The 23,337-nt window shown below is 36.6% G+C and overlaps 1 protein-coding gene across 2 annotated transcripts in view; it reads right to left on the reverse strand.

Annotated features, from left to right (window-relative positions):
* Positions 1 to 23,337, reverse strand: part of TBCCD1 (TBCC domain containing 1) — a 768,212-nt gene that overhangs the window by 205,333 nt on the left and 539,542 nt on the right. For both annotated transcript variants that reach the window (XM_044060684.1, XM_044060685.1), the window contains one exon: positions 13,237 to 13,423. In XM_044060684.1, coding sequence (XP_043916619.1) covers positions 13,237 to 13,423 — 187 coding nt within the window. The remainder of the gene's footprint in view (positions 1 to 13,236; positions 13,424 to 23,337) is intronic.

Raw genomic sequence — 23,337 nt, forward strand, 5'->3', positions numbered from 1 at the left:
CCACCAGTATATAGCAACTGGGGCATTTACACACACACACACACACACACACACACACACACACACACACACACACACACACACACACACTTACCTGTATTAGATCTGCAAACCTGCTCCAAATCCCCGTCCACACATAAATCTGTAGCTGCAAACCAATCCCTTCGTGCCATACATCCATACCTGCCCGTTCAAAATCCACACGAGACCCCGCCTGTCCAGCTCCAAATCACAAGATCTTCCTGACGAGACACACACACTTACCTGTAGTAGATCTGCAAAATCCACATCCATACATAAATCCGTAGCTGCAAACCAATCCCTTCGTGCCATACCTGCCCGTTCACAATCCATACGAGACCCTGCCTGTCCAGCTCCAAATCGTGAGATCTTCCCGATGAGACTGCAGCAAACTCCAGACTGCTGACGTTGCAGTCCGACTCTGATGGGTTTCCCCAGTGACTTTCCAGGACAGTCTATTGCAGTTACAACTGCATAGACCTCTGGGATCTTGCTCTTACATGTTTCCCAGTTCGGACTGCTGCTGAAACAGTCTGCGCATGCTCCAGACTGTCTCAGCAGCAGTCCGGACTAGTGCGAATTTTGAATTTTTTTTTATCTTTTCTTTTCTTGTATTTTCTTTATGTTTTACAGCTGGGGGGGGGGGGGGGGCTGCAGTCCAATAGCACGGGCCGCCCCTGCCTAACATTACTTATTTCATCATTACAGTCTATATATGAAACAGTTCTCCAAGCCATGCCAATTGCACAAGTCCAATCATCATCATCTAGATTTACTTCTAACAATGGTAAGCACATCATCCAACTTTTGACACGAGGAACACAGATCACCACTGTTATCAGCTGTTACCTTTAAATATGCATAGCATTTACTACACTGTATAAGATATGTGTGCATGAGCAAATTGTTAATTGCATACTCACTTAAGGAATCCATATTCAGCTTTAAACGAATAAAATATCACAAAAGAAAAGAATAATCAAAAGCAGCAACCACAGAATTCAAAGAGAGCTTAAATCAACTATGACAAAAAAAATCACACCAGCAATATACAATTGAATAATAAATTAAGTTAAGGAAGTAAGTATTTGAATTAATAAACTCAAGGAACTTTTGTACTAGCGAGTTAGAACTAGCGTAGGTTTCACAGTTGATGGTGGAATAATTAAAATCCCCCATAACCAGTGTGTTCGGTAAAATATGAATTGTCGTCAGTTTGGTCAAGTAGACTTTGTGGGCATCATGACCAATGGAGGGGGATCTACAACTGGCTAGGCTTGAATGGGGGTCTTACCCATCATAACCTGGACTTGGAGCAACTCAATGGAGTTGCCCAGTCTAACTAGATGGGAGGTGAATTTATCTCTAACATAGATTGAAGCACCGCCTCCTTTAGTTTTCACACGTTCATTTCGCGGTCTGAAGGTGTGGAAGGCATTGTAGCCTTGCAAGTCCAGGGTACTACCTGAGGCCTTGAACCAGGTTTCTGTGACTGCACAGACATCTCCATCTTCTAGTTATAGAAGAGCTTCCAGGGAGTGCAGTTTTTGGTTTAAACTCCTAGCATTTGGCAGCATAACCCTTATTTTTTTCTGACTGGTTAATTTCACGTCAATAATGTTGTTTTCGAGACCTTACCTAAAAAAGGAACTATGGGGGAGGCAAGAGCCTTTGCTAGCAGCTGAAAGCCAACAGATGCCAGGTGCAAACTGTTTCTGGCAAAGCAGCAAGGTTTACTGACCACGGCTTCCCAGGCTGACAGGAACTGGATCCCCTCGGAATGACATCAAAAGCTGAGCCACTTACTGAAAATCAATCTTTTTTTGTTTATACTGTGGCATCATTCTAGGTGAGGGTAGTCTGCAGCTCATGGCTAGGGACATACCTGCCTGGGACACATACACAGAGTCCACGTCTCTATTTATATAGTCCACTGAGGTACGCCTCAGGTCATTTACACCAACATGAACTATGACAGAGTCATAAAAGTACTTCTTGCTGAGAGACCAGAGTGCATGCATGATCTGACGAATCCTGGCACCAGACCGGCAGCTGACCGTGACTTTCTCCTTGTACAACCTGTTGAGTGAGACAATAGTATCCAAAGGAAAGAAAATTTGGCTTTTGAATGTTATGGCTTACTGGCTTGGTGGGTGAGACACTGGTGTTACTGTGTGTCATGGGTGCTGTGAGAACTGTGTTAGTTGCAGCAGTCTTGTTTTATGATTGCTAGAGAGGCTGAAATCTCGTATTCAATTCCCATAATTTTTAACTATTTTCCACTGAACTGCTTGTCACTGTACTTTTAAATTTTGCATTTTGCTTAGCAAAGAATGCTGAGAACTCTCAAAATTAACTGCTTGCAGCTAGAAACAGCTTGTCTCCATGTAAAAGTAATCGGCAATGAACTGTTGTCAGTTCCACTAAGAACAGAATGTACAAACGCCATCAACTGCAAACTTCTTGACTCCCACTGGACATCTGTATCTGCTTCTGGAAGGAGGAATCAAGGATAAGTTAGTTTCATATTTTGAAGGAAGAAAGAAGGTCATATACCAAGTGGCTATCCTCAACATAATCTTCACCATGTACAGACATCTTCCTTCTCAACCTAGCCACCAAACAGACTCTTCTTAGAATGTGGACAGCTGACATATACATGCGTCTTGAAGGCTCACTCACAGAACTGCAAAGTGCCAGCCATATGAATAAGTAATTCTTTACTTATTAAGGTTTTATGCAACTGCTAATCTGTCTGATTAAATGGAGAGATCAGCACTGTTGGAACTTGTGTTGCAGCCTGGCAAGACAGATCTAACCTCATCTTGGAAAAGCTAATGAGATGCTTTGATTTCTATTTGAACCAAAGTCCTTGCATCATGCAGCCATGGTAATAATATCCTTCATTCAAGCAACAGACATAGGTTCATAGTTTAGTACTAAGCTAACTGCCCTTGCGTGCCATTTTAAGCCTAGCCAATTATCCCTTGTGAGACTCAAACCCTGCACCTTGTGTTTGTAAGGCAAACACTTCAGCCATTGAGCCACCCTCCCATAGCATCCCTGGTAAATGTCAATCCTGAGGGTCAAGTTTATTAAAAAAAGAAAAAAATGAAGGTTTAAACGATTCAAACACTAAAGTAAATGTTTTTAATAAATTTAATACGAAAAGACAACATCAGAGCACCTAAGGGATCAGAGTCTTATGACCACTGAAACCTGAAGATTCACTAGAGTAATATTTACATAGCATTATCATCATTCGGATAGTGGCTGCCAGGAGCCCCAAACCAAAAGGCAGCAAAAGTATGGCATTGTGGAAAGATGTCTGAAATCCTCTTGAGCAGTAAAAAAAAAATGCCTAAAAAGTCTTGATAAAGCAAGAAGAATGTATGGACTTCAAAAGATAGATACTGTGAGAGACAACTTTTGCTTCACAAGTGATCTAGAGACTGAAACATCTAGAGTACAGAGTTCCTGGTCTAGTTGAGACCCCTCAACTGTCAGCTACTGAAATAATTTTGCATCTTTGAAGGTACAGGAAGGGAGCCTACTACAAACATGTTTAGTCTGAAAATTACTCTACACATGTGGATGCAAAGGCAAACTGCAGTATTCTTTTTTTTTTTCAAAACAAGTTTATTGTTTTAACATATAAGAGAAATATCATAACAATTTTATACAAATAATTAAAAATAGGTATTATTATAATATTCAACAAAACAACTAAAGTATTTACAAAGACATCCACTACAATCAGATCAATTAATTAAACTAAAATACTGTGCTATTGAAATTAGAATTTTTTTAACAAATTTTGTAAATTATCCCATACAATAAAATGTGATGTTTTTCTAGTTGTTCTCATTCTAATTGTGCTTATTTCCATATGACACATTATATTCATAACATTTTAAATTCATTGAGCGAAGGAGGTGTATCTGAAATCCAATTTCTAGTTATTATTTTCCTAGCCACTGCTAGGATAGACCATAACAAGGGAAGCTTAATCTTTTTAACACATTGAGGTACAGGTGTGTTGAATAATATAAGAGACTTAGAAATAATGAAATTATCTGTAAAAAGAGCCTGCAAAAATTCATTAATTGACTTCCAGTATTCTTTCAACTTCATACAGTCATAAAACATATGAGCCCAGTCAGCATTAATTTCTACATTACATCTCTTACATAGATTATCTTTAGTATTAATTTTATTCATCATCAAAGGTGTATAAAAAGATCTATGTAAAAATTTCCATGTATAAAGTCTCCAGACAATGGAAGATGTAGTTCTATAAGCAGATTCCAATATATATTGTTTATCTTGTTGAGTTGGTGGGTCCCCATTAATAGAGGTGAAATAATTCCAGTATGAATCTACATTGTAAAAAGTTTCTTGTCTGATAATTTTATGTATATATGAAAGTTTACCTTTATCAGAAACTTTATGCTGTAAATTTATTATCAAGTAATCAATCAGTTTTGGAATAGATTCTTTAACTGTTATAGACATTAGATCTATTCTATCAATGAGATGTTGTCTAAAGATCTGAACCTCTAACCAGCAAGTTTCTCTTAGATCAAATTCTTGTTTTAAGAAATCTAGATTTTTAACTTTATTATCAGATATCAGCTGATACCAGTACTTTAGATTATTATCTATAGCTAAATGAGCTCCTTCAGAAGTAGATGACATAAGCATACCCTGAGTATAGGGAATACAATAAAATTCCATTCCCTATACTTAGGGTGCATGAATATAAAGTTACGATAACTAATAATAATATTTAATGGGTAACAGACCATATGTTTAGGTGTAATAGGTGAAGTACAAAATTCCTTTAGCAACCACAACATGGAGTTATTTATAATCATATTTTTATGTGTTAAGGAGATTTTCATGAAGTGCATACTAATTAGCTCCCAATAATCTTTCCATTTTGCGACATATGACCGATCTATTAATAAAGTAATAACTTTTATAATAGAAGAGATAATATATAAATTAAAGTCTGGAAAAGAAATACCCCTTGAGACCAGCTATTAGTATGTTTCTTTAATGCAATCCTAGGTCTATTAGGTGCCCATAAGAAATTTAACATTAGTGTATTCAGTTTCTTGATAGTTATTTTTGTAGGTGAAAGTATTATTGATTGTATTAAGTATAAAATCTTGGGGAATATTATCATTTTAATAATTTTAAGTCTCTCCTCCATAGTAAAAACATATTATTCCAGGTATTAAAAGATTTTGTATATTAAGAAAACAGGTATTATAGTTATTATATATAATAGATTTAATATCTTTAGATAGTATTATACCTAAATAAGTTATCTGACCTGAGTTGGGTACATATTTAGTAAAATCACTAATGAGAGTATTTTTTCGTGTATATATAGGTAGTATTTTAGTTTTTCTTCATTGAATATTAAACCAGAAATACTTTTAAAATTCATCATTTTATCAAATAAAGACTGCATAGAAGAATTAGATCCTGCTGATGTAATTAGAACATCATCTGCAAAAGTTGAATTTTTGATGTTGTATTTTCTTCTATTTCAAAACCCTCTATGTCAGTACTGTTTCTAATCAAATTAGCCCAAGGCTCCATTACTAAAGTGAATAATAGTGGAGAAAGTGGACATCCTTGCTTTGTACCTTTAAGAATGGGTATTTTTGGTGAAACATATGTTCCTACCTTAATATAAGCCAGCGTTCCTTTGTATAAATGCTCAATTAAATTTACAAATGCATCAGAGAAATTTGTGCATTTCAGTAAGGTAAACAGATAGTCCCAACTTACTGAATCAAATGCTGAACCTATATCAAGACTAATAAGTGTTAAATCTTTCGTTTTCCTATTTGCAAAATCAATTAATGTTAAAGTTCTTCTTATATTATCAAAAGTATTTCTATTTACAATGAAGCCCGTCTGATCTATGTCTATAATGCCGGGATAATTGTCTTCAATCTATCAGCAAAAATACTCATAAACATTTTATAATCAACATTAAGTAATGAGATGGGTCGATATGAAGAACATCTAGTTGGATCTTTATTAGGTTTTAAAATTGGTGAAATAAATGTATATTGCCAAGATGGGGGTTATTAACTCAGTTTGGGCCAGAATAAAACCTTATGTATTAATGAATATGTAGTTTTAGAAAGGATTTTATATATCTCTGGTATAATACCATCATTACCGGTGCTTTGTTTGATTTAAGCTTATTTATTTGTGTAATAACTTCTGTATATGAAATACTCTTGTCCAATAGTTTAATCTGTTGTTTATTAAGCTTTTTATTCATGTTTGTGGTTATAAACTCCTTTATTTTATCTTTAGGTTCCATGTTAATGTTGTTATGGTTAATCTTGTGAAAGTGATTTCTAAATTCATCCAGTATTTCTGGTATACTAGAAACATTCTTCTTTTCCTTAGAGAAAAGATTTCTTTGATATGGTTTTGTTTATTCAATCTTTTGTTTTATTTTTAAGTCTATGTAAGTATTTGGGGCTTATTGAATAAGACAAAACTTGTATTCTCTAAAGTTATTTTAACTTTGAGTTAAAATTTCTTTGTATTTCTCATTTAGTTTGTTTATTTCTTCAATAACTTTCTTGTCCATAATATTTTCTTTATTATTATGTTTATAAGAGTCTAGTTTACTTTGAATATCTAACAATTCCTTATCCCAAGATTTCCTTTTATTATTATACCATCTGATACTTTGTCCATATAGATATGATTTTAAGGCATCCCAAACATAGACAATGGAGACTTCAGGAGTATTATTTATGTCTAGAAAATGTTGTACTTCTGAAAGTATATATTCTTTATAGTCTTTTAGCTGAGTTAAGTATGCTGGTATCCTTTTGATCTGAACATTATGAGTATTTTTTATCATGAATTCAAAACAATTGAGTTATGATCAGATATAGGACATGAAATGATTTTGGAATTAATTAAATCTGTTACCATCTGGTTAGAAATAAAGACTCTATCTATTTTTGAATAAGTTTTGTATCTGTTAGAAAAAAGGTGTATGGTAATGATTTTGACTCTATCTGATTATTAATATCATTCAAATGATAAGAATTAGCAAAATCATTTAAATGTTTTGCATTAGATGTAATTCTTCTTTTCTTTATAGTGGTAGTATCACTTTCATGTAGTATACAATTAAAATCACCAGCTAAAATAATATCCCTATAGAGAATGATATGATCTTCTCAATATGATGTTTCACTGTATTAATACCAATTCCAGGTATCCAATATACATTAATTAAAGTGTAAGTCTTCCCATTAATTTGTATTGTAACCATACAAAACATTCCTTTGTCATCCTGATAAGACTTAATGGTTTTAGGAATGGGCATACTTTTATTCCATAAAATCGCCACTCCTCTTTTTCTGAGTGTGCTCTGAACTAACCAATACTGTATACTTATTAGTGGCTAGTTTATCAATATCTTTTTTCAAGAGATGGGTTTCTTGCAGGAAGACTAGATTGGCCTTGTGTAGATTAATGTATCTTATTAGGCTTGCCCTTTTACATGGATTATTCAATCCATTAATGTTTAAAGAAATTCCTTTTAAAGATGTCATTTGGCATTTTTAAAACTCAAGAATCTTATGATCGAAATAACAAATAACAAGATAAATAATGTTACCTTTTAGGTGTACCTTTAAATATAGCTGTATTTATTAAATCTCTTATGGGATTTTGTATAGGATTCAATTTTGTTTGTAGTGACAATGAGTGTACAAAATATATTGCGGATGTCAAAACTATATACATATAACAATGAACAAGTGAAAATAATGTAAGGATTAAACCTTGCATCCCGCCTGGAGTTGAAAACTCCAACTTAGAGTAGTATTTGCTACTCAAGTTAACCCCCTACCCTAAGCAGCAGTACCTCAGCTACCACCTTATCAATTTAATACAAGTTATATTTAACTGAGGTTAACAGTTTTCAATTCAATTATCTATCAAGACAAAACTACACATTTGGTAAAACAGCATCATATAAACTAAAATAAACTTTTTTTTTTTTTTTTTTTTTTAAAACTGTTCATACTATTATATAGATCTATGTAATATATAACACTTGTATTCTAATAGCATTCAAATAATCTTAATATTAGAAATCAAGAGGAGAGAAAATTATGTTCTAACATTCATTTAAATCAAAAACTTTGGCTAATATGATTCAGACATTACATGCATTAAGATGCATCTATTTTCTGTCATGTGAATTCTATCAACAGCTTCCAAAAAAATCTTGAATTGTTTGTATATGAGCATTTACTTAAACTCATTATTGTCAATAGAGTAAAATATTGTATTCATAAAAATTATTATAAATCATATTGCATAGTTATGCAGATTCTCAGAAACACCTGCGTTATTACCTAAAAAAAAAAAAAGCCATCACACACATAAACACAGAGACACACACATACATATACACACACCCACACACACACACACACACACACATACAGATACACATATATACATACATACACACACACACATACACACACACATATATATATATATATATATATATATATATATATATATATATATATATATATATCTGATCTCACTGAGTTGTGTCTTTGTAGAGCAGGATCCTACTTGCTGTCCCTAGAATAAATCTGTCTGCTTTATACAAAATAATGCACAGCAAACACATATTAGTAACCAGATTTTACAATCATGCTAACCTACTGCTTTAAAATATATAACATGACATTTCTTCCAGAATAGAGTTATAAGATTATTTATGCTTGTCAATCAGATGAATTAAATGAGTTATAGTAAAGTATATGTTTGGGACACAAGTTTTTAACACAGATTATTATGCTACTGTTAAGTAGATTTTCAAAAACATTTAAATAAATGTTTCATTTTCTATGCCTTCTAAAATAAGATATTTACTTGCTACAAGAAACTACATCATTTAAACTCATCATAACTGACATATTTTATGAATAGAGTATTTTTCCTGAATCTGTGGTGTGTCAGTGTGATAACCTTGTCAATGTTTATACTAACTGCTTTCAGTTTCTCTGTGAAAATTCTGTGAGTGAAGCTTCTGAGGAAACTCATGGACACTGTGCATGAGACAGCCCACATCCCAGATTGTCTCCCTTAACATTTTGGCGGAAACTTATTAAAACTTGTGGCAAACATTCATTTTGTCAATAGAGTAAAATATTGTATTCATAGAAATTATTATAAATCATATTGGATAGTTATGCAGATTCTCAGAAAAAAAGCCATCACACTCACACACACACACATACACACACACACACACACACACACACACACACACACACACACACACACATATATATATATATATATATATATATCTGATCTCACTGAGTTGTGTCTTTGTAGAGCACCATCCTACTTGCTGTCCCTAGAATAAATCTGTCTGCTTTATACAAAATAATGCACAGCAAACACATATTGGTAACCAGATTTTACAATCATGCTAACCTACTGCTTTAAAATATATCACATGACATTTCTTCCAGAATAGAGTTATAAGATTATTTATGCTTGTCAATCAGATGAATTAAATGAGTTATAGTAAAGTATATGTTTGGAACACAAATTTTTAACACAGATTATTATGCTGCTGTTAAGTAGATTTTCAAAAACATTTAAATAAATGTTTCATTTTTTATGCCTTCTAAAATAAGACATTTACTTACTACAAGAAACTACATCATTTAAACTCATTATAACTGACATATTTTATGAACAGAGTATTTTTCCTGAATCTGTGGTGTGTCAGTGTGACAACCTTGTCAATGTTTATACTAACTGCTTTCAGTTTCTCTGTGAGAATTCTGTGATTTGAAGATTCTGAGGTAACTCAAAGACACTTGTGCATGAGACAGCCCACATCCCAGATTGTCTCTCTTAACATTTTGGCGGGAAACTTATTAAAAACTAGTGACAAACATTCATTTAGCAGTGTAAATGCATCTAAACATGACAGAACCTCCACAATGTATTCCACAGATCATCACAGCCTCTATGCAAGTGAAATTAAACTCAAAATTACCAACAAGCAATAAAACTCAGCATTCTTCTCCCAACTCAATTTTCATACAAATCCTATTATTCACTGTGCCCACACAGTCAAAAGCATTTCTATATATTAATAAAGAAAAGAAAAAGAGAGTAGAAAATAAAAGGAGTGAGGCAGAAATAAAAAATGTAAGAGAAAGCTGTAAGAAGTATATACAATGGAATGTTACTTACTGTTTATATTAATAGAGTTAAAAATAAAACATATTATTTACTCTTATTTAGTTCTGATTATTATTAGTTAAAGCATGACAGATTATTTACAAACAAGCATAAGCAGTATAATCAAGAAAGTATAATTAGAAATAGCATTTGAAGAACTTATAAACTTTTACAAGAAATAAATATGTTATTATTCTATTAATGATATTTTCATTACTGTTCTCTCCTGCCCTCCCCACCCTTTAGCCACTACATAATCTAAATAGAATGTCATTGTTTAAACAAAGAAAATAATAAAAGAAGAAGGAAAAAAAGGTAAAGATAAAAATGTATCAAATTACTAACCTTACTTTTTCAGAAAGAGAAACAAATCGAGTCACAGCCTGCCATTAAATCCTCAGGCATTTTGACTGGTTATGAAACAAAACATTTCTTTGCACATAGAGAATAACTTTGATTAAATCTTTTCCAAAATATTTGTGGCTTTCTGGAAATGCAGGAACTATATTCAAAAGATTAATAATGAACTAAAATGATGAGAGAGAAAAAACATATAACAAATCATTTGTTTTTAGTCTCTTCTTCTTCTCTGAAGTCTTCCAGGAAGCTTCAGTTGCCAATCTCTTTAATGAAGAACTAGCCCATTCCATTTCTTCTATTTTATCCAAAATCCTTTTTCTTTGACAAACAGTAAAGCAGAGTCTAAATCATCGAAGACCTTAGGACCATCAGGAAGGAAGATTTTAAGCTTGGCAGGAAACAGAAGGTATGTTTTAAACTGTGCTTTTTAAGCTCCCTTATTAGTGGCAGAAAAACTTTTCTTTTAGCAATTACCATGGAAGAATAGTCATTGTCAAACGCACAGTTGTCTCATTAAACTTAACAGGAGCTTTAGCCCAAGCAGATTTAAGAACCATCTCTTTATCAAAAGATGATAGAAATCTAACTATAACTGATCTAGGATAGTTTTTGTTAGAGTTAGTATTAGCTATAGATCTATGTGCTCTTCGATACCAAAAGAGAATGCTTCTGGTAAATCTAAAGTTTTAGGGAGCCATGTTGTTAAAAAGAAGTAATATTTTTACCTTCAATATTTTCTGGCAGTCCAAAAATCCTAATGTTATTGCGCCTAGATCTATTTTCCAGGTCATCCAGCTTTGTTTGTAAATGTGTATTTTGTTTCAGCAGAAACTCAATGTTGATTCCCTCTTCTTGTATTTTATTTTCCATGTCATTCACAGCTTCTTCTATGCCTGTCATCTGGATCTTCTGTTGTTGCAGGTCCATATGTAACAAGTCTATTTGTTTTGTAGTTTTTTCTATGAAAGTGTCTATTTTAGTATCCATTTTATCCATCTTAGCAGTAAGTTGCTGGACTATAATTATCAGAGACTGAAGTTCTTTCTTGATGCTGGAGTCTTGAGAATTTGTCTTACTGGAACTCATTTCAGACTGATAAACTGACAGGAAAATTTCCAAAGTAATTTCTGACAGGAATATTATTAAGATTTCCTTTCTTTTTTAGATATAGTTCAAGAACTATATAAAACAAACATATTTAGAAAGAAAATTACTTCAAGAATTAATTTTTTAAGTAATTAATTCCTGTCAATGTAATGAAATTGGTGGAGCTGAAGAAATCTGCTGCTATCCTGTGTTCATCCTTGGCCACGCCCCGCAAACTGCAGTATTCTAACACAGCAATGACCGGCTCCTATTTAAAAGTGAAAGTAAATTACAACACTTTTTGAACTTTATCTGCAGATAAGTGCCTTGAGCATATTCATTTTCTTTTGTAGAGTAAAAGGAAAAAAACAATAAAGAGAAACCATAGAAAATGAGTACATTGGAAGGCACTTAAATCCAAAACAGATATGACTGAATGCTCATTTTAAAATCATACAAAATATATCTATATATATCTATCTATATCTATACACACACACACACACACACACACACACACACACACACACACACACACACACACACAAAGACTGCTAACCGTAAGAAATGTTTCCTAATAATCCATGTTCTCCTACAGCACATTTTCCAAAATGGGCTTGATTGATGCTCTAAGCTAACTTATGCAATGCAGTTTTACCTACTTATTCTCTCTCCTCTCTTATTACAGTAACCATCTACTAAAAGGATAACATATAAAATATATAAAAACAGATCACACTCTAGTTATGTCTTTTAATGGTGGCATGATGGCAGAAAAAAACTCCATCTTCGGTTATCTCTTAAGTTCTCCTCCAAGATTCACATGGAAACCGAACAGTGTTTAAATACCTACTTCTTGATGTACTAAGCAAATGCTGTAACTAGTACACATTCTAACTCTACCCAGAAAATGCACATAACTAACCTTACTAAGGAAGCTGGGAAGTACTCCTATTCAGACCCCCCCCCCCAATCCATCATTCAGACAATGAATGCATCAAACCCTACATACCAAATATTCTTTTTCTAGTGGTTTTCTTAATAATGACCACACAGGAAGGAATAAATAGCATGGAAAGAAGAGGTGCAGTGAGAGAAATGCAGCACTGCTAAAGACCATCAAAGCCCAAACACAAAAGAAGGCACTTTAGTCTGCTACTGCCCATTTATGTCCAAATATTTCATTTTCAAATCCTGATGACTCAATCAAAGGCATTAAAGTCACACACAAAACACAAACTACATCAAAAGCACTTGGCTGCCAAACACCGTACAAAGTTAACAGTAACTTGGTCCTGGACTGTTAAAAAAAAATACATAAATAAATAAGCAAGATATTCTCAGGGAAATGAAGAAAAAGATGAAAAATCAGTAGCATAAATTCAAAACATGCAAGCGTGACTTCATAAGCCATTTCAACACAAAATTTGAATAATTTATTTTAAGAGAAAATTAGCAAAGCTGGCCTTTAATCAAGCTTACCTCAATGGAGAAAGAAGGTATACATAAGAATCACAGCAGCGATGAAGCTTCACATGCGCGCCAACTAATCGCTCTGAGCTTTTAGCAACAGTCTGTTTATAGACCTGGGTCATTATCAATATTTTATGAGCTTCTGGTGCCATATGAGTATTGCAGGCAATCTTTGCTCTCTTTGTTGTGCCTTCAACTAAAAAGGGAGAGACATGAATTACATTTATGAAAAACAAAGCTGAGCAAAACACTGCCCCTAGAGGGATGGAGCTATATGAAAATTATTTCATTAAGTATAAAATAAAAATGACAGAAGTGAGAGGTCTGTCTGAGTAACCTGCAAATATCCTTACATACAGGATAACTTACTGATTAAGTACTAAGGCATAACAAACTGCATATTACTTTGTGAGACGAAGTTAACTGCACCTCGCTAAACACATTCCTCACCAGAAACGAAATCTGCATTACTGCAAGGAAAAAGCACACTACCCTTGCCCCAAATAAACAAACTAGCAGCTTAAAAAACTCTCAAATGTGTTTGTTTGTGTATGTTTATGCACACACACACGTGAGCGCACACACACACACACACACACACATATATGGATCTACTTCATATGTTCGACACCTCAAAATGCAGAATTTCATATGGCCGAGACCATATGATCGACATATGAAATGTCGAACATATGAAAAACAAAAGTAAAAACAACAAACACTTGCCTAAACACTGCTAGCAGGGGTCAAGCTCCCCTGCACCTCCCCATGGCCGCCCCCACAGCCCCCGTAACTTAAATATACCAACTCCAACATCGCACTACAGTACAGGAATTAAAATCTTTCCATTCTGCACTGTACGGAGATGCCGGTTCCACATTGTCGGCATTTCAAATGTCTATAATATGGTCTTGGCCATATGAAATTCTGCATTTTGAAGTGTTGACAATGTGAAGGGGACCCATATATATAAAATCTATATACACATATACATATACATATACATATATATATATATATATATATATATATATATATATATATATAAAAAATCTATATACACATACATATATATATATATATATATATATATACACATATATAAAATCTACACACACACATACATACATACATATATAAAATCTATATACACATACATATATATATATATATATATATATATATATACACATATACAAACACACACAGCCACAGAATTATATAACATACATGCACTCTAAGGACATATAAATAATATTTACCTATTGCCTAAATCTACCAGTCTCCAATCATAAGGTGGTAAAAGAACAACCATTACAAAATTAAACTTTCAAATGGTGATATGAAAAAGGTGGAGATAAAAATGTTGAGGTACACTGAAGTAAACTTTATAAAATTCAAAATTTTAATTTATGCTTTGCTGGGAGGAGCGCCTCCAAATGTTAACATTCCATGTCTTCTATTTTAGTACTTCCACTGACTTCTGCAATGGGACTCCTGCCTCACTTACTTATGATTTTAATTACTTTTCTTCTATGTACTTAGCTCAGTGAGGTACAAGTAACATAACCTGCTCTCCAGCACAGGGGATAGAGTCATTACTGCAACCCAGACAATTAAAATTTATTTAATGGCTCAGACTTTTTACCCAATAAAGGTTTTCTGCATTGACATTTAGTTGTTTTTTTCTTAATTTTTTTTACAGCTGGTTTAGTGTCAATTGTTTTACTCAGACCCAGATAACCAGAGTTAATCTGATGGCTCAAGGTGCTAGAAGAGGTGGGCTGGGTGTAGGAAAGAATGCCATTTTGGGGTAGCATGCCTGCTCTGGGGGAAGGAAAGCGTTGCTGGCTTCCCAGGCATTGGTTCTGCCACTCCAGGGGTAGGTGGAGGCTGGTCCCAACAGCAAGACCATAGCTGCAGGAAGGAAACAAGTGTGGCTACCACACACTCCTGCATAGAGATCAGTGGTAACTTCCAAAGTGATGTAGTAGCTATATCACCACCACAGGGGTAGAAGGGTCAGGGAACTTGACAAAAATCCCCTAAGGCTAATTTTTGACAGGGGTGCCACAAACGACTCTAGCCTAAATGGGGAACAAATAGCTTTAGTGGCTGTCAAGCTCTCACCTTAGATTGGAATGAATTGTTACCAGAACTTGTGGCCTAGCTGGAAATTAACAGGTCACCGTGGTGTTATCAAAAAGTACTACAGAATCATCAGACAACCTATGCAGAAGAATGGACAGATAATGAAAGTCTGAATGGAGAGAGAAGTCATCAAGCACAGGAAAGTACTATTGCTGAAATGGAATTCATCCTCCGGTCTTGGTGAGTACCTTCACAAGGTGGACCCTGTTTTTCACAAAATCTCACCAAGACGACAATGACATATAGACTGTGTTTTATATATCATACATCATGGACAGAAGTAGATTAAAAAATAAACAAGCTAGCTGGATGCACAAGATCCAGGATTAAAAAAAAAAAAGTGTCCAAGCCTGGTAGGCGCACTGGTGCCAGGACTAGTAAAAATGACAATGTAGACTCCTCAAGACATGGAAACATTCCTACAATGGGGCTGTGCCAGGCCCAGTGGGAGGAAGGTCCCTCTGTTGTCGAAAGTAGTAGTCCACAAAAATCACAAAAACTCTTACGCCAAAAAAGAGCCATAATGATGACAGACTTGATTACTGAAAATAAGAAACAAATGACGTATTGGTACTATTATGCAAGAAGCCCAGAATTTCCAGACAAAAGATATACAAAATGCCTGAGAGAAATTAGAAGAAAGAAAAATACTTCCACAAGAAAAAAAAAATCGGGCGTTTCAAATAAAAAATTGTGTTCATTAATACAACAGATTTGTGAAAAACTTTACACAAACCAAGAAACCTTGGGCGTTTTGAAAAAGAAGAGACTGAAGAAGTGGGAAAATACAAAGAACAAAATCTAGAGACTTTTGAAAGGTATAAAAAAGAAATATGGACATGGGAAAGAAAGAAATATACGATATGGTGCAATATTTATGTAACGGAGGAAGCCAAATTAATTAAAACAAAAACGTCAGTCCTGATATTCAGAGAAATACAGGCAAAGGCATCCAGATATGGAAAATTTTACAATAAAACAAATAAGATCACAAAGAGGGAACGTAGTACAGAAGATTCGTAAAGCAGAAGTTAAAGTTATGGAATACCTGCAAAGTGAAGGATTTAGTGGAGAATGTCTATGGAAAAACGAGCCCCCAAAGTAAGGAGGAACAGGAGACATCTCAAGAAGAAATATGGACATGGGAAAGAAAGATTTAATATGGTGCAATATTTATGCAAAGGAGAAAGCAAAACTAATCAATATAAAGAGGGCAACACCAAATATATTTGAAGGGAAATACAAGCAAAGCCATCCAGACATGGAAAATTTTACAATACAAAAAATAAGAAAACAAACAGGAACAGTAGAAAAGAGGATTAATAGTGGAGAAGTTAAATAGAAACTGAGGGTTATGGATTACCTGCAAAGTCAATGATTTAGTGTAGAAAACCTAACTCTGATAACATCACAGCAGGACAGAGCACATCACAGCAGGATCCCTCATTACGAAGAAACCAGTGGAGCGGGAGACATCTGATCAGTTGCCATATGAAGATACTTTGGAGCCTTCCACAGGAAACCAGTACAAATGTTCAGTCGGAGTTGCACAGCAAGGGAAGGAACAGGAAACTGTGTCAACAATGACACAGTCAATGTTGCAGAGTGATAGGCCAGTGAGTTCCCATATGAAAGAGCAATGGATGACACAGGATGAAACTGAAGAGAATGTGGCACAGGAAGAAGCTCTGGGGCTATCTACATACAGATGCCCACAAGAAACAGAGAACAAAGAATGTGCCCTCAAGTTTAGAAGAAAATGACCTAAGAATGCTTGACTTAATAGAGATGGACAGACACATTAAGATAAATGAAAGAAATAGACTACAGATAAATCAATAAAACCCCAAAAGTTAGAAGTTTGACAAAGTTTTGATAAAACAAATGAACACAGTAATTTCGACTGTACATAGAGATTCATGTGATGTGACAGAAGTACATAGGATATATAACTGTACAGCAAAATTAATAACGGATAAAGTCTTACCACAAAAACTCACGGTACTAAGGGAAAGGAAGGGGAGAAATCGAATACCATCATGGAAGCATCAAATAGAGAAAACTATAAAGCAATTAAGACAAGAAATGTCACTGTTAGAAGAGGGAACAGATCAACAAAATACTCAGAAAGACAGATGTGATAAAAGCAATGTGCACTATCAGAACAGATCAGGCTTTATTGTGCACTATCACAAATAATAAATTAAAAATATCAGTACAGACACAAAAACTAAGATATGCAGATAAATATAAAGGAAAAGTACAAAATAAGCAATTTACTGATGACCCAAAAAAGGTTTATAGAGAATTGGGAAACAAAGCAAAAGGACTTGAAACACCACTAAAAAAAGAATAAATAGTGACTTCCAATATGGGTGCACATTGTTGAACAGCTTAATTCTGCTTTGTAAAGGTGTGAACAGAACTCCAAGTAGCAGCGTCTAGAATGTCTTTGGTTGGTATTCCTCTGAGAAAGGCTGCTGAAGTAGCAGCAGCTCTGGTGGAATGAGACCTTATGCCCTTGGGCACAGGTTTACCATGGTGTAAGTAGCAGAAACGGATGCAGTGGCTTATCCACTTTGAAATTGTCTGCTTTGAAATAGCCTTTCCTTCTGACCCTGCAGCATATGACACAAGTAACTGCTCAGTTTTTCTTAGAGCTTTTGTCCTGCTCAAGTAGAATCTTAATTGTCTGTGTACGTCCAAGGAATGCAGAATTCTCTACCCCTTGTTCTGCTGATTTGGATAAAAAGTTGGCAGATGAAGTGTTTGGTTAAGAGCCACACTGGAAACCACCTTAGGCATAAAAGTAGGATTTGTCCTCAGAGACACCCTGTCTAGGTAAAATATGATAAAAAGGCTCTACAGCCATGAGGGCCTGTAGATCTGAAACTCTTCTAGCTGAAGTAATTGCTACTAACAGAGCTGTCTTTTATGATAAGAACTTTATATCAGCAGTAGCAGCTGGTTCAAATGGAGGCAGGGTGAGCTTTTCCAACACATAATTGAGGTCCTATGCAGGTAATGGTGCTCTTCTAGGAGGCCTTAAACTTTTGGCTCCTCTAAGATACTGCTTTAGTAAAGGATGAGAAAAGAGTGGTGGCTCAGTATTGAAATGAGCCGAAATGACAGAGGCATGGATTTTGATTGATGAGAAAAATAGGCCTTTGTCAAGCATCTCAGTTAAGTATTGTAATATCTGAGGAATATGTGATTCTGCTGTCTCAGTTCCTTGTGCTTGATTCCAAGCACAGAATCTCTTCCGTTTGTCAGCATAAGATTTTCTAGTACTAGGCCTTCTGGCTTCCAAAATGACATCCATCACAGCTTTACTGAGAGGAGTCGGTTGTATGAATACATGATTAGCCATGCTGCCAGATTCAGAGTCTGTAGTTGATTGTGCAGGATCTGATTGTTTTGCTGGGACAGTAGTTGTGGTCTTTGAGGCAAGGTCCAAGCTGGGTATTGAGGCAAGTTCCTTAGGATTGGGTACCAGTATTGGCGGGGCCAGTCCGGGGCAATTAATATCATAGAAAAATATGGATGTGCAACCACAACTGTTCTTGGTAACAGCAGGAAAGAGCACTGGCACTGGCTGAATCCATATTTTTCTATAGTAGTTGGCTGTTCTGGCAATTAATATCATCTTTGGCTTCTCTTGTCTGACTTTTAGGAGGACCTTGGGTAGAAGAGGCAGACGAGGAAAGGCGTAAACTGACAGGTTTTTCCAACTGAAGGATAGGGCGTCCACTTTCCATGCTTGTCTGTGATAAGTCCTTGTGCAGAATCTTTTCAATTGATAATTTTGAGGAGAGGCAAATAAATCTATGCCTGGACGCCCCCATTTCTCTGTTATAATACTGACGACTTGTGTTTTTAGTTTCCACTTGTGAGGATCCATAAGGTTTCTGCTTAAATTGTCTGCCAGACTGTTTTGTTTTCCTGGCAGGAATTGAGCTTGAAGATGTATTTGGTAGGTCAAAGCTGTGTCCCACAGTGCCATTGCTAATCTGCAAAGGGGGTATGAGTGGGTACCCCCTTGCTTGTTTATATACCACATGACTGTGGTGTTGTCCGTCTTTATCAGTAGCTGTCCTGAATGAAGTAAGTCCTTGAAGGCTGTTAGGGCATTTTGAACATCTGCATCTCTTTCTGGTTGATATGCAGATGCATTTCTTTTGGTGCCCATATGCCCTGAATGCATCTTCCTGCCATGTAGGCCCCCCAGGCATAATCTGATGCGTCTGTTGTTAAGATTTGGCTGGCAGGGGGTAAAGTGAAGGGCTGTCCCAGGTTTTGGTGACAGACCTTTGCCCACCATAGAAACTCCTGCTGCAGGCAGGGAATGAGAGGAATCATTGTTTCCAGACTGTGTGAATGTTGACTCTATAAACTTTTTAGGTACCATTGAAGTTTCCTCATATGCAATCTTGCATATGGAATTAGTAGGATGCAGGATGCCATGAAGGCCAGAGCCTGCAGAATTTGTCTTGCAGAAGACTTGGTTTTTGTTGCCAGTTTGAAGTAAGTAGTCAGTTGCCTTTGTTTGTCCGGCGTGAGGTAAGCCTTCTGGGCAGTTGTATTCAAGCTTGCACCCAGGGATGTTATCTTTTGAGAGGATATCAGTTGTGATTTTTTTTTGTTTATTGTGTACCATAGGCATGTTAAAAGCCTTTTCACAAATGCCAGGTGTCGAAGTAGAGTGTCCTTGTTCTCTGCTTGAATGAGACAGTCGTCCAAGTAAGGATATATTTGAATACTTCTTTGTCTGCAAAATGCAATTACTGATGCCAGGCACTTTGTAAAGACCCTGGGCGCAGTAGATAAGCCAAATGGCAGTGCAGAGAATTGGCAATGCATCAAGCCGGCCTTGAATCTGAGGAATCTTCTGCACTACTGTCTTATTGGGACATGCAGGTATGCCTCTTTTAGGTCTAATGTCACCAGCCAAGCATTCTTGCCCAGCACGGGCAGAAGCTGCTACAAAGTCAGCATTTTGAATTTTGGACTGTCCAGGTATGTGTTCGGAATCAATAAATCCAGTATTGGCAGCCAGGCCTTGTCCTTTCTGGGTACCAAGAAGTCTTGAGTAAAAACCTTGTCCTTTTTCCTGTTCTGGTACTGTCTGAATGGCCCCCATATCCGTGAGGGACGTAACCTGTTTCTGTGCCTCTGCCCATTGATTTTTTGGCAGATCTGTCCAACCATATGCCATTGGCAGAGTGTGGAAATGGAATCTGTATCCCTGTGATATGTTTAGTACCCACTTGTCCTGGGTTAACTGCCAATTTTGAGCAAAAAGTGTAATTTTCCCCCTATGGGTGCTGCCAAAAGATAAGTGCTTGGTGTAGGCAGAGGGAAGTCACTGGGATTGCTTTCTGTAGGTTTGCGCTTTATCTCCTCCAGATTTGGAGGTGGATGCGCTCCATTGCTTTGACCTGTATGAAATCTTGCATCTGGTATCTGGAACCCTTAGGGCGTCTGGATTTGCCCCTTTGAGCTCTATCTGTCACAGGAAATGACTAATTTTTTGTAGGCCAGTGTCTACTGAATCTTGGTGGCTGCACTTTGTCTTCCATTTTCTTTAAAACCTCTTCTGCCTTAATACCAAACAGAGAATCATGCTGTAAAGGTGCATCTAGCAATTTGGCTTTAACTTGATCAGGCAAATTTTGTTCCTTTAACCAGGCATGCCTCCTAATCACAGATCCAGTAACTGCGGTCCTGCAGGAGGCCTCTAAAGAATTGAAACAACATTGCAAAGTATGCTTACCAACTTGTTCATCCCGCCCCCACCTGAAACAAAAAAGACCACAGTGAAAAACTTCTCAAAAGCCGATTTCACACTTCTAAAAACTAGTGTGGTCTCCTTTAAGGCCCCTGAGCCAGTGGTAAACATTACTCAAACCACTGAATCACTTACAAATGCCTTCTACCAGCACCTACAGGACTGCATGGATCAGGCAATCCCAAACAAAACTAAGACTCTCTGTACCAAAGGCAAGCGTCCAGTCTGGTGGACCCCAGCCATAAACAAGCTCTACAACAAAAGGAGGAAGCTACTACAAGATAGAGCAAAATCCTTGAAAGGTAAGACACCTTTGATCATTACAAGTAAAAAACTAAGAGCTCTCATAAAATCATCCAAGGCAAATTTTGAGAGAAAAATCGCCAAGGACTCTAAAGAGAATCATAAGGCCTTCTTTAGCTATGTTAGAAACCTAGGAGGAAACTCCCAGATATGCTCAGAATTAGTTCAAAATGATGTGAAAATTACTGAACCTACACACATTGCCAACATACTGGCTGACAGGTTCAGTGCAAACTTCTCCCCCCCCCTCCCCCCCAAAAGGAGAGATATCTATTCCAGAGGATTGTAGCCCCCAAACATCTCCAACGCCCAGGTGAGAACTGCCCTCACTAAGGCAAAAACACAGCATCCATGGGACCGGATGGTGTCCCCGGCTGTGTGCTTCATGAACTCAATGAGGAATTAAACCCACAGTTAGGACAGCTGTTTAATCTTAGCCTCACCTCAGGATACGCCCAAGGAGTGGCGCCGGCGACTGTGGTCCCACTTCATAAGGGCGGTGCCTCCACAGACCCTGGAAATTACCGCCCCATTAGCTTGACAAGCCTTATCTGCAAAGCCATGGAGAGGATCATAATGGAACTCATAAATAAAGACATAGGGAACTTGCAGACTTTGGATCCAACTCAGTTTGGCTTTGTCAAAGGCAGATCCTGCCTCTTAAACTTGGTTGACTTTTTCGAGACAGTCACCAAGGCCATTGATGAGGAAAGGCAGTCCATACAGCCTACCTCGACCTGGCAAAGGCCTTCACACAATACCCCACTCAGGTATCATCGAAAAACTCATCAGCTTGAATGTAAACCCATACATCACAAGATGGGTTGCAAACTGGCTAAGTGACAGAACCCACAGGGTCAGAGTTGCTGGAGCCATGTCAGACTCAAAGCCTGTCACAAGTGGTGTCCCACAGGGCTCAGTCCTGGGTCCACTCTTGTTCGGCATCTACTTTTCTGAAGTACAAGCAAACACAGGAGGGTTATGGCTGACAAAGTTTGCAGATGACTGCAAACTGGGCCATAGTCGAAAACACATCTGACACAGATATCCTCCAGAAGGGCCTCACAGAAATGGATAACTGGTGCCAGAGCCATGGCCTGAAGTTAAACGCCAAAAATGCATAGTCATACCCTTTGGGAAAAACAAGGCTACCCCTAGCTACCATATAGGTGGCAATCCACTGAGCACAGAAAAAGTCATCAGAGATCTGGGGACCCAGGTTGACAGTAGCCTTTCGTTTGACACTCATGTTGCTAAAGTAGTTAGGAAAACCTTCTATATCACCCACCTGATCATGAAGGGATTCACATCTAGATCAAGGGAGGTCATCGTCTCCCTGTACTCATCACTTATTAGACCTATGATTGAGTACAATGCCCCGTTCGGAATGTATCTGACCAGACACCTGCTGCAGCTTGAAAGGCCCCAAAAGTTCCTCACCAAAAGGATAAAGGGTCTCAAAAATATGTCTTATGCTGCCCGACTGAAAGAACTCCAGCTCTATTCAGTCTCATACCGCTTGCTCAGAGGTGACCTGTGCCTGACATATAAGGCCATGTCAAACCCAGATTTGATGAATATGCTTCACCTCAAAAAATCTAGATCCCTCAGAACCACAAGGGCGGGAGACTTAAACCTTGACACGGTTATAAATAGAATGTGCTGGAGGGACAGATTCATCACCCAGAGACTCCCTATGCTGTGGAACAAAATCCCGGTACATGTGAGGCAGAGCACCTCTCTGGTCTTGTTCAAGAGGAATCTTGACCAATGGATGGGAGATTGCAGATATACCCCAGGGATTACTTCAGCGTCACTGCTTGACAGAGGCACAGCAAAATGATAGGCATAGTTTTTATTCAAACTAA

Source organism: Protopterus annectens, chromosome 2.part0 (assembly GCF_019279795.1).
Source record: "Protopterus annectens isolate FY-2018-M chromosome 2.part0, PAN1.0, whole genome shotgun sequence".
NCBI classification, from domain to species: Eukaryota; Metazoa; Chordata; order Ceratodontiformes; family Protopteridae; genus Protopterus; species Protopterus annectens.